Raw genomic sequence first — 13,236 nt, 5'->3', positions numbered from 1 at the left:
CCAAAGAACACAGAGACGGTGAAGGTGTCTTGCCTCCAGAACCAAGAACGTTTTCTGTGTTTTGAGACGGAGCATGCTGTGACTTCTTTGTTCACCAACTTCCAGGCAACCGGGACTCAGCGCAGCCTGAAGGTTCTCCAGTTTACAACAACAACAGAGACACAAACACTCTGTCCTTTCTGTGGCACAGCCTCATGCTACCAAGGGAGCGAACGATCCATCCATCAGGCAGCATTGTCCCCTACATCAGCTACAGAATTGTCAGTAATGGATTAGTGACACACTCTGGGCAGATGAATTCAACCTAAGGGTGCAAGTTTGCTTCGGGCACAGTTGCCTATGAAATTTTAAGTTTCAGAAAAAAATAGAAAGCCTTAATGTAGAATTTCATTTATGGTTTAGAATCATCACTGCCTTAATGTTCACACATCTAAAAGTCCTTCCAGGAAATGGAGAAACGCATGTTTGTTTATGGCTTTTTGTAAATAGAAATGCAGTGATCTACTGTTTAAAAATGGTTGTGTTTGCTATTCCAGCCAATCTGCTACATACAGAAAAAAAGAGCATGTCACAGTTGATGGACAGTAACTGAATTGTCCTGAGATTATTTGTAAAGACAAATTCAGTGATTAAAGAAAAGCTAGAATTCTACCTTTGTTTGTGAGTTCTTCAGCCTCCGCATAAAACAACATTTTGTTGCCTTACCTCTTCACAAACTCATTGTCTTCCAGAGTCCAGTGGTGGAATCATTATGTCCAATTATTGTCATTACTGTTTGGAGGAAATAAACTGACAGTTGTTGTAGAGAAGACAATTACCCAAGTTTTCATTTGATAAAGAAAAAAACTATATATACCCCTTGGGATTTAATGTTTCAAAATCAAAGTATTACTGACTTTACTCCCAATTTAGAAAAAGGAAAGTTTTTATCTACCAAGGGCTATTTGAATATTTATAATTCATGACTGTACAGAATTATCAACCTAAAGGTTGGCCTGCTCTAGATTGGCTGAATTTAGAGGCCTGCCTGCAGTCACCACGGCAGGACCAGAATAAATGATTTTGCAGGTTCTGTGCAACCAACGGGCTAGATGATCCTCACCCCTGCCCCAGTTCACGCATCTACCCGATGCTACTGTTTTTTAATGTGTTATGCATCTCCGTAAATCATGTGATTCTGGCTTAAGAGCAAAAGGAAGTCAGCTAGACTACAAGGGATATTCAAAAAGCTGTGGGAAATTTGGGGGGGAAAACTGTATGGGTTTCAGATATTTTTTGCGCTAGGATGGGTACTTGGTACAGTAGTTGAGATGTGTGGGATGCCCACGCCTGTATCAGAGCCTGGGTTGGAGGGACAGCTCTGCTTCTGACTGAGCTCCCTGCTGAGGCATACCTCTGAGAGGCAGCAGGCGATGAATGGCTTAGGGAGTTGAGTCCCTGTTCTGGTGGAGGCTAGCACTGGGGACATGAACCAGCAGATGGACCAGTATCTGTGTGTGTGTCTGCCTGTAAGATAAAATGAAAATAAAATTTCTGCACCAAATTAAACTTTGAATTCTATGGTTTCTACGTACTGTTTGAAATATCCTCGCGTCACTTGTTCTTTGAGCATTGCTTTTCAGGAAAATGAGATCCATGTTTTTGTTTTTAACATTTATTTTTACTGGAAAGGCAGATTTTACAGAGAAAAGGAGAAAAAGAAGGATCTCTCTGCTGGTTCACTCCCCAAATGGCTGCAACAGTCAGAGCTGGGCCTATCCAAAGCCAGTAGCTAAGAGCTCCAGGTCGCCCACATGTGTACAGGGGCCCAAAGACTTGAGCTTTCATAGGTTTTAGAAGTGCAGCAGGTGGGACACAAACCTGCACCCTTATGGGATGCTGGTGCTTGGCAGCAACAGTATTCATCGGTTGAGCCACCCCACCGGCCCCTCTGATTGTCTTAGACAAAGGGAGAGCTAATGAAAAATTGTTAGGTTTACATGGATTTGAAGGTACTTTTTTTTTAAAGATTTATTTTTATTGGAAAGGCAGATATACAGAGAGGAGGAGAGACAGGAAGATCTTCCATCCGTTGATTCACTCCCCAAGCGGCCACAACGGCTGGAGCTGTGCCAATCCGAAGCAATAGCCTCTTCCAGGTCTCCCACACAGGTGCAGGGTCCCAAGACTTTGGGCCATCCTCCACTGCTTTCCCAAACTGCTTTCCCAGGCCACAAGCAGGGAGCTGGATGGGAAGTGGGCCGCCGGGATTAGAACTGGTGCCCATATGGGATCCCGATGTGTTCAAGATGAGGACTTTAACCACTATGCTATCATGCCGGGCCCTGAAGGTACTTTTGAGCTGAAGAAGATGAATTTGTTTCGATATAACTTCTTTTAATACTAGCAAATGATTATGTTTTTACTTAGTCCTTTTTGGCCTCAATTTCAGAATGTTTAGGTTGAGTCTAACCCAAACCTGCACACAAAAATCCACCTCATACAAATCCGAAGGGCATGTAACTGTTCCATGTAAAGTGTGCTTCTCAGACTTAGAGAGGAAGAAGCAAGTATTTGAGGGCTTTAGGAACCAAGTTGTGGGATTTATCCCTTGATCAGGACAGACCAAATGATTTTCTGGGCCTTGACATGCACGGCCCACTGCCTGCACATCCCTTCTCCCCAACGCCATGGCCTGGAGGACTGAAGAGAGGCCCAGAAAGACTGCCTTCATCCATCCACACAGGACATTTTTTAAAATATTTTTATTGGAAAGTCAGATTTACAGAGAGGAGGAAAAACAGATCTTGTGTGTGCTGGTTCGCTCCTCAGGTGGCCGCAACAGCTCAAGCCAAACTGAAGCCAGGAATCAGTAGCTTGTTCCAGGTCTCCCACATAGGTGCAGGATCCCAGGGCCTTGGGCTGTCCTCTACTGCTTTCCCAGGCAGAGAGCTGGAAGGTGAGTGGAGCAGCTAGGATACAAACTGGCACTCATATGGGATCCTGGCACATGCAAGGTGAAGACTAGCCAGTAGGCTGCCATGCCAGGCCCCACAGAGGGTATTTCTAGCAGATACATTACATTGTTAGCCAAATCATTTGCTCAAAATCCTTTTTGAAGTTTACTTTTTTCATTCCCCGATTTTAACAAATATATAGACTATTTTTTAATACTAACTAAAATTTACTGAAGCTTTATTTAGGTTATTTGCCATAAATACTGTTTATTTTCAATGCTGACTGAAATCGAATTTCATAATTACTAGTTTTTTAAAGTCTCTCTGCCCCATAAAAATGTCCAAGATGACACTTCTTTTTAAAAAGTCTTTAATTTGCAAAGCAGAGCAAGAGAGATCATCCAAAGGACGTTTCACTGCCCACATGCTGGCAATAACAGGCCAGGACAAAGCCAGGAGTCCAGAACTCCATCCCAGGCTACCCAACAGGAGGCAGAAACTCAAGCATTTGGTCCATCGCCTGCGACCTCACCAAGGAACCAAGGAGCTGGGCTGGAACTGGGAGGGACTGCATTGCAGACACCCTCCCCCGACTGCCGCAGCGCATGCCACAGGATGCACCTCTGGGGACACTCTGTCCCCCGACTGCCGCAGCGCATGCCACAGGATGCACCTCTGGGGACACTCTGTCCCCCGACTGCCGCAGCGCATGCCACAGGATGCACCTCTGGGGATACTCTGTCCCCCGACTGCCGCAGCGCATGCCACAGGATGCACCTCTGGGGACACTCTGTCCCCCGACTGCCGCAGCGCATGCCACAGGATGCACCTCTGGGGACACTCTGTCAGCATGTTTAATTACCATACATGGTATTTTATTATCATGTGATGTTCTTTATAAATCAATCTGACTAAAAACTACAAATCTTCAGTGTATCTAGGTCTTCTTTATGGAACCTGACACCCTCTGCCCTCAATTCTACATGATTATGTGTTTATACCTGAATCTGTAGAATATACAACCTCTGAACAACAGGAGGAAATCCACTGGACTTTAGCTCAGTGTTTTTAAAGCTTCGTTGAGTTCTCAAAGATAAATTCTCCAGGCCAAGCAGGGTCTGGCCTTCACTCCAATTAGTAGACACTCTCACTCTCAAGCACTTTGGACAGACCATTACATCATTAATCTGCTGCTTTAAGAGATTGCTTTCAGGGCCTGGCACGGTAGCCTAGTGGCTAAATCCTCACATAGCATGTGCCAGGATCCCATATGGGCGGCCAGTTCATGTCCTGGCTACTCTACTTCCCATCCAGCTCCATGCTTGTGGACTGGGAAAGCAGTGGAGGATGGCACAACGTGTTGGGACCCCACACCCATGTGGGAGACCCAAAAGAAGCTCCTGGCTCCTAGCTTCGGTCATTGTGGTCACTTGAGGAGTGAACCAGTGGCTGGAAGATCTTTCTATACTTCCTCTCTATAAGTTCGACTTTGCTATATATTTATAAAGGTTGGGCCTGGTGCAGTAGCCTAGTGGCTAAACTCCTCTCCTTGCACATGCCAGGATCCCGGGCGCTGGTTCAAATGCCGGTGGTCCTGCTTCCCATCCAGCTCCCTGCTTTGTGGCCAGGGAAAGCAAGCAAGGACGACCCAGAGCCTTGAGACCCTGCACCCATATGGGAGACCTGGAGGAGGGTGGAGCTTCCAGGTGGTTGCAGCCACTTGGGGAGCAGGCCAGAGGATGGAAGATCTTTCTGTCTCTTCTCTCTGTATATCTGACTTTCCAATAAAAAATAAGTTATCTTTAAAATAATAATAGTAGTAATAATAAAGGTTACCTTCAAAAACCACTGGCTCAGGTGGCCAACTGCCAGAGCCTGCAGGTCCTCCCACAGTGCCTCGGGTCCAACACCAAACGGTGCAAATCATGCTCTAACGACTGTCCTAGCATATCATTCGGCCTTTCTGGTGCTTTGAGGACACAACCAACAGAGCAAAAGACCTGGACCGACAGGATATGACAAAGACCAAGTATGGAAAGCAATTGCTTACACTCAAATTCTGTCTATCCCATCAAGTCAGGATTGCAAATCCAGAATCCAAGTATAAGCCACTTTAGGCAAATTCAAATGATGCAATCAAAAATGACTTAGTGGTTACTAGTATGTCAAAGTAGCATGACAGAGCATTTGTCTATATAAAAACATCTCTTGGGATTTAAAAATACCTGTAAATGTTTAATCTACATACAACCCTAACAAATATGCACTGGGATAACAGAAGGGAGTCCCATTCTGTAAGTGCCCGGGGCTGAGGGCGTCCCAGTATCGGGCAAGGTGAGGATGGAAGGGTGCATCAGGCGGCAGTAATCACAGGACTCCATTTTCCCAAACAGCTTTTTAGTCTCAACCTGCTTCTCGGGGTGGATTTTGTAAAGCTGCGGCTTTAACCTCCAGACACAGAGGTTGGTGTGAGACTGCAGATGTGGTACTCTGTCCCCTCAGACATCGCCCCAGGAGACGAAGCACATTTACCTGGACCCTGACTTGAGTTTTCCATTAAAGTGACATATCAGGGACTGGACAGTTAGTGACTTCGGACCCCCCACATTTCATACCGGAGTGGGGTTTGAGCCCCAACAATAGCAGTGAATCTGAGAGTTGGGTTCCTGGAACCCACACACATATGGGAGCCCCAGACAGTTCCTGGCTCCTGGCTTCAGCCCTCACCCAGCTCCAGCTGCTGCATCTAAGGAATAAATTAGTGGCTACAACAGTCTGTCTCTACATATCCATACCTCCATCTTTCCCTCTCTGTCTCTCAAATAAAGATTGAAATTTTTATAAAAGCAGTGTTTCATACCTTCATTGCAAGAGAAAATGAGTTCCCTGCCTGATACAAGAATGAGCAAACAAGCTACTTGCTTAGCTAAGGCACTAGGGGTGAAAGAGTGAGCCTCTGTCAGCCCTGCCCTGGAGGGAGGCAGGCAGTGCGGAGACAGGCCCTGCAACTCCCCTTCTTCCGCCTAGTCTGACTGGGCTGAAGTTGCAGAAGACAGATTTGGGTGACTGGTGTGCATGCTGTACATGGCAAAAGTAGGCATCACATAAACAAGGTGTTTTAGAGGAAAAATCCAAAGTAATCCACAGAGGTTCAATTTCTACTATGAAAACAGGAAGAGGGGAGAAGGGAGGAGAGGATGGGGTGCAGACTGGGCAAGAGAGAATCCATACGGGAGAGGAAAAGGAGAATGAATGCCAGCCACGCTCATTCCTGGAACATTCTGTTGTGACAGCTCAGAGGAACCTATGAGTCGAGATGGGGATGACCAGTCTGCTCACTGTGAGGGACGGCAGGAGAGACCTGGGGAAGACTTTGGTGTCCAGCCTTTGGGACCTGTCTTCCTCCCCAGACCCTATGCCCATGTGCTTATGAGTGCTCACGGGAGGTTTTGGGATCCTGGCTCGGAATCTGGCCTTGTAGTTTGGCACTCCCTGTTTCTGCAAAAGCTTCAGGGTGGTGAGGTAGTGAGCGCTGCTGGGGTTGGGCAGGCACATCTGCTTGTTTTCAGGCAGGGAACACGGCTCGGGATCGGACAGCAGGGACGTCGGGGCCCCTGGGGACAGAAAAGGCAGCGTGTCACTGACCTTCAGGTGTTTGGCCAGCTTACCGGGACTCTTGTACCTCACCCGCCAACTCTGTTTTGAACCCATATGCACGAACCACACACTCATCCTTTTCCACATTCGGCACCTTCTTTCCCAACTGCAACAAAAAGTTCTTACTCTTATCCAAGCCGTTTGGGGGTGAAGCTTTCAGGGGAGGCAGAACCAAGAGAGCCTTGGAAGTGAGGGAGTCTGAGATGGAGAGCCCTCGGTTGGCACCTTCGCCGGGACTCCTGAGTGCCTTGCCCCTACCAGTCTTGGGGATGGCCCAGTCTTCCATGCACCAAATAAACTCCTTGATTTGCAGGCTTTTTTTTTCTCCATGTATGTAGGTGGGAAAGTAGATTTTGCTAATATCCCTGGAAGCAGTGTTGGAGCCCTGGGGGGGGCCCTGACTCTGGGAGGGGCTGCTCTGATCCTTCTCTGAGCCTACCTCAGCTGCAGCCCCAGCCTCCAATTTCCTGGGTCCTGCAGGTCTGGCCTCAGGGCTTCCTTGGGGGAGGTGCAGACAGAGCAGACAGCTGCTGTGGGCACTTTCTCCTACCCTCGCCTTTTTTAGTTTCTTCCGGGGCCAGATGCAAGCAGTTGGAGAAATCTTTCCCCAGCCTTGGACCTGCAAAGAAAGCAGCAAGTTACCCTCACACCAGTACTGCCCTTTTCAGCACACAGCTACACCTGGGCAGTCCTAGCCAAAGTAGCATTTCTCTGAAAACCTACTGGCCTTTAACAACTTTTAATACTTATTTTAGCATCATATTAACTAGTATTTGTCAACCCTATGTACTAGCAACAGTATTTATTAAGTAATATACTGAGCAAAACTATGTATAAATGGTCACTCATGTGCTGGCTCATATTTCTTTCAAGATACACATTCAGTTCAGAACTGTGAAAATCAAAACTCTTCACACTTTGTCTCACCACCCAAGGGTTCCTTGTCCTGCCAGTCTGGTGCCCATGCATGAGGACAGCTGTGGCTTGCAGGATCTGGAGAGAAGCAATGAGCAGAAGCAATGTCCCTGGACCCAGGAGTCCTGCGTCCCAAGGCACATGGAACACCCACCCGCACTCAGTCCCCTGGCCGACTTAGCCACTGAGGTCACCGGTAAAACAGGGTTGGCACCTGAGAATGCACGATCTCATTTGAGATCTACTAAATAAATTAGATGCTGTTCATCTGAAACCCACACTTACCAGGAAGCCTATTCTTGACTCAATCTAGTAACCCTACATTTAATCACTGGATTAGACCAAGAGCCCCTCGAGCATTACAGCTAGGATCTTATCATTGATTCTAAGGATAGTTTAAGCCCTCATTTAGTCAGGATAAATCTTTGTAAGAATCGTGTTGTTGTTGTTGTTGTTTTCATGGCTCTTTAGCTGACGTTCATGAAGAACAGTGAGTATCTAGGTCTGTGTTGCTAATGAAAGGAGATCTTACCTAAGCAGGTGTCCTCTGACACTCAGGTCTTTTTCATGGTGTACTCTGAGTGCTACAGGTGCAGGACAGCAAGGCTGCATACCTGTGAGTACATCTCGCACCTGCTGTAGGATACACAGTAATGTCCATGCTTTATCACAGTACTTTTAATGATGTCGTCCTAGAATGCTTTCTAGGACAAAGAAGTAAATATTAAAAAATGGTGCCAGGTACCACAACAGTGACAGAACTTTGTTTTGTTTTGGTGGCAGGAAGTTGCACTATTTTTATCTTTTAAAAAATGGACTGTGATAGATGGCTTCATAATTTTGTTCATGGTTACAGAACCTAGAAAAGCTATTGCTGTTATTGATATATAACATACTGCTGATACTAGTATATATGATATATATTATAGACATAATAGTATACATAATAATATATTTGCACATATATGTAAGTATTGCATACACTTATGTATAATATATACATCAGTCTATAGTGGTGTATGTATAATATATATTTACATGTGTGTCATTATATCTGTATATATATCCCAGGGTATCCCAGTTCACGCTGTTGAATTGGCATTGCACAGAAGTTAGCAACCATATTGCTCTAGAAATGTTCACTCTTCCTCCCATTTGTACAGAAGTAATGCAATGTATTAAATATGTAAGGTCTTATCTACATGGCTTTGATTAGAGAATAAAATATTTTCCAAATAATGGGAAAAAAAAAAAAAAAAAGAAAGCAAACGAGAACGAATCCACAGGGCTCTGCCTCACCAGGAGGGAACCTGTTCTCTGGAGGCCTTGGCCCCACCGCTGGGTGGGCGGCTCCCCAGTCAGAGGCCTGGGTCACCAGTGGTGAGGCGTTATTCCCCATGTCTGCCTGACCTGACTAAAGATGATTTGGAGAACTGGCCAACAACTACTTTTTTTTTTTCCTTAAGATTTATTTATTGGGCCCAGTACAGTAGCCTAGAGGCTAAAGTCATTACTTTGTACGTGCGGGATTCCCATATGGGCGCCAGTTCTAATCCCTGCAGCTCTGCTTCCCATCTAGCTCCCTGCTTGTGGCCTGGGAAAGCAGTCAAGGACGCCCCAAAGCCTTGGGACCTTTCACCTGTGAGGGAGACCTGGAAGAGGCTCCTGGCTCCTGGCTTCGGATCAGCTCAGTGCCGGTCATTCTGGCCACTTGGGGAGTGAATCAGTGGACAGAAGATCTTCCTCTCTAAATCTCTCCTCTCTGAATCTAACTTTCTAATAAAAATAAATATATATTTTTAAAAAGGATTTATTTATTTGAAAGGCAGAGTTAGAGAGAGATAGTGACAGAGACAATCTTCCATCTGCTGGTTTACTTTCCAAATGGCCATAACAGCCAGACCAGCGCCAGGCCAAAGTCAGGAACCTGGAATGCCATCCGAGTCTCCCATGTAAGTGCCATGGGCCATCTGCTGCTGCTTGCCCAGGGAGCGGGAACAGATGTGAGCAGTCGGGACTTCAACCAAGGCTCACATGGGATGCTGGCACTGTGGCTAGTGGCTCTAACTTACCGCAGCAGCAACCCCCAAACATCCCCCATGGGTGTGCTATCAACTGGTGGGCTGGGAGTGTGTGGGACGTCGCTTTAGGCAGACACCTTCCAGAGAGAACAGAGGCAGAAGGATCGGTGTGCTTGCCGCTATCCTCTTGCTCCTATCCTTGGATGTTGGAGCTCCAGGCCTCCCACCTGCAACCTCTCAGACCCGTCTTTGAAGGCCGTGGCCTCGGGCAAAGCCGTGACACAGGCATGCCAGGATCTCTGGCCTGAGACTTCGCAGACGCTGAACTGCAGGAGCCCTCATCAGTACACATCTGTTTACCCTTAGCTCTGTTCCTCTGACTCAGTTATATACATTATATATATCCTCTCTGGGTGCCTCACTGAGGAAGTGAGGTTGCTTATTAATTCAGCTGTTTCAGATGGTGACCAAAAGGCTGATAAGAGATTAAAGCAACTAGTTCTATGCTGTTCACTTTTCCAGGGGCCACACCAATGGGCACTGCTGTGTTATCAGAGACATTCACCTCAAAGGCGGGCATTTCTCTTTTTCACTGACTGCACTTTTTTTTTTTTTTTTTGTAATACTCACCGTTCCAGGGGGAAAAACTTGCAATCCCACTCCGATGTACAAGATCTAACTCAGAAAGATACTCACTGCTTCTTCCCAGCCAGTTCCAATGACAAACTCGTTGGCTTCTCCATCTTGTTCCAGCGTCAAGTCACTGATACTGAGAAGACAGCACACCTGACTCCTCTCAGTCCTCTCGTCCGGACAGCAGGTTAGTTCCGCGTCTTCGGTGCCGTGGGGGCCATTGCTGCCTGACGTCTCATTCTTCTGACAGAGATCCATTACCAGGAAGGCCACTTGTAGTTTTTAACATCTTCTTTCTGAAGTTTTTTTTAAAATGCAGATTGAACATAGCTTTATATATTGATTGTTGTCAGAAGGAAATTCAGTAAGTCCAGTGAAATATTTGTAAGACACATTCAGAAATAAACTAAGAACAAACACTACAGTAGATCGATTGAAAGCAGGAATTTAGTGCATTTTTGGAAAACAGTTTGACAGCTCCTCAAAAAGTAAGAGAATGTCCACATAACTGAGTAATTCTGCCCTAGATATGTACCCACGAGAAATGAAGACAGCTACTCAAATATATGTTCAGACAGCATTTTTCAGAATTGCCCCAAAGTAGGGGAAAAAAGTCAAAATATCAACCAATGGGTAAATGGACAAAATGAGCCAGAGCCATGCAAACCAGTAATGTTCTGGTATATGCTATAGGGATTAACCTTGAAAACAGAATGCAAATGAAAGCAGCTGGGCACAAAAGGCCACAATACTACCTGAAACCACAGGAAACATCCCAAAACAGCCAAGTTCATGGAGTCATAGAAATTAGGATTTCTAGAGCAGTGACGAGTGGGGACCAGACAGCCATGAAATGAAAATGTTCTGGAATAAATGATAACAGTTGCTTATGCTAAAAATGGTCACTGAGTGATATCTTTAAGATAACTAAAACAGTACAAAAAAAAGGTTCATAACTAATCTAAGGTGGCTCAATCAAAATTAATCCTTGAACTTGTGTGCGTACTAATGGGACAAAGGTATTCTCTTGGTGTACACACACTCCAGGAGCCACTTAAATTATCTCACACAACCAGGGAATGCAAAGACAAGAAGAAATCAGGTAGGCAGTGGCTTCTGGTAAGGCTTCTACTAATGTAGCCTTCCAAAAGACAATGATGAAAAGCAGTGGATAGCATGTAAGATCAAGCTCCCAAGGGTATTGGACTGCTTACCAGAGCAAGCTTTCTCTTGCCCAAATGTGACACGCCACCTGTCCCTGCTGAAGACCAGGCACGGCCCACCTTTCCTCCAGCGACCCGGCTCCTTCAGTCCCGTGGTTCTCCCCTTCTCCCATGGTAGCCCTGTCTGGAGGAGCTCCTCTGGTCCACCCGACATCCGCCTGCCCGCCTTCCTCTGGTGGTGGCCACAACTCCCTCGTCCTGCCCGGCTTTCGGGTCCTCACTTCCTCTGCCCCCCCCCCCCAGTGTCACTTCCTTTTGTGAGGAGCGGGATGGGGCCTTACCTGGTGAGGAAGCGGCCGCTTACACCCTCTGGAGGGGCTCAGCGGGATCCCAGCCAGCTGGTCAAGGCGGCACAGACAGCCGCTGGCAGACCGTTACCGCGGGTTACGGACACGTGGCGGGGTAGGGACCGCTGGTATTCTCGCGAGCTGTCTCCAGCCACACAGTTGGCGTCCAGGAGAAGACTGGATACACACCTCCCGCCAGGGCACAAGGGCACCGGTGCACCTGTCCCAGGTACACCGCCGCCCCAGCTGTGGGCCCAAAGGGAGCCCGGTTTATTGCGGACCCACACAACTACAGCTGCAGCTGCCGGGACAAAGCTGCACAGCCTTGCCCCCTCGGCGTTGGGGGCGCCTGCTAGTTTCTGTCATGGCCATCCCTGTGACGTGGTTGCTGCATGTTTTATGCAAGTAGAGAAAAACAGCTCCACGTCCCTGGACCAACAGGCCCCACCAGACCTCACAAAACGCCGCTTGGTCCTCCCCTCACACCTGCCAGCGATGTTCACGATTCACTCACGGATGGAGTCAGAGCCAACCCACAAGTATACAGAGCTGGATTCCCATGGCAAATGGGTAATAAACTCCACTTAACGTGAACAGAGACTGGCGGGAGGTTTGGTAGGACAGCCTTGGTATTGTCTTCATAAGCCCCAGGAAAACTACAGAAATTTGGAAAAGTAATAAATTCTGACTTGCTTAGTTGATATGAGGACATCACCCTCATTTTTTATCCTTGTACGTCAAGGCTATCAACTTCCCTCAACTACCTGCCAGGTGGCAACGATGGTTTTCACTTTCAACGTGACTCACATCTCTAGTCTCTTACTAGAAACATTTTCACAAGTTTGATTAAGCAACTCTATTAAGGCCATTTAAAAATGCAAAAGGCACAGGACAGAGAAATGCTACCAATTTAATCACAGCCATGCACTGGGCAGCACTCTAGGCAGAAATGACAGTGGAATCGGCTTCATGCCCTGAATAGTACACAGAGCTAGTTGGCACCAGCTGCCCTCTCTGCCAGAGCGAAGTGGCTCTGGGGAGAGAATGAAAAACTGCCTGAGTTGTTCAGCCTCCACGCCCTGTTGTGCTCTCAGCCACAAGTTCTTGCTGCTTCCCCAACAAAATTTCCAATTATGTGAGAGTCAGTGTCAGAGAGGGAGACACAGAGACCTTCCATCCTCTGGTTCACTCCCCAGATGGCCACAACAGCTGGAGCGGAGCCAGAAAAACCAGGAGCAGGACCCTTTCCTGCAACCCCCACACGGATTCAGGCCATCCTCTGCTGCTTTCTTGGGCCATTGGTGGGAAGCTGTGTTGGAAGTGGAGCAGTCAGGACACACAACAGCAGCCAGAACGGGATGCTGGCAGCATAAGCAGTAACTTTTCCCACTGTGCCAACACCAAACCCCAACTTCAGTACTTTTTAAAAAGAACTACTTTTCATCCTGTCATTTGTTTTTAAATTTTAAATTACATATTGAAGACACACAGCAATTGCCCAACCGCTGGTTTAATCCTGAAATGCCCATAATGGCCAGGAAGCCATCAGGTCTCCTACGTGGTC

General features: G+C 46.9%; 2 protein-coding genes across 2 annotated transcripts in view; both read right to left on the bottom strand.

Moving 5' to 3' along the window:
- CMC2 (C-X9-C motif containing 2) overlaps positions 1-13,236 on the bottom strand; it is a 331,627-nt gene that overhangs the window by 62,892 nt on the left and 255,499 nt on the right. The gene's annotated exons all lie outside the window — the stretch shown is intronic.
- Positions 6,201-11,531, bottom strand: C16H16orf46 (chromosome 16 C16orf46 homolog). Its single transcript, XM_058674175.1, is given in 4 exon segments — positions 6,201-6,617; positions 6,619-7,212; positions 10,226-10,458; positions 11,377-11,531. Coding segments are annotated over 3 exon segments (1,176 nt in total). The 5' UTR covers positions 10,421-10,458; positions 11,377-11,531; the 3' UTR covers positions 6,201-6,230.

This window comes from Ochotona princeps, chromosome 16, assembly GCF_030435755.1.
Source record: "Ochotona princeps isolate mOchPri1 chromosome 16, mOchPri1.hap1, whole genome shotgun sequence".
NCBI classification, from domain to species: Eukaryota; Metazoa; Chordata; class Mammalia; order Lagomorpha; family Ochotonidae; genus Ochotona; species Ochotona princeps.
This window is presented reverse-complemented; position numbering and strand designations above follow the sequence as displayed.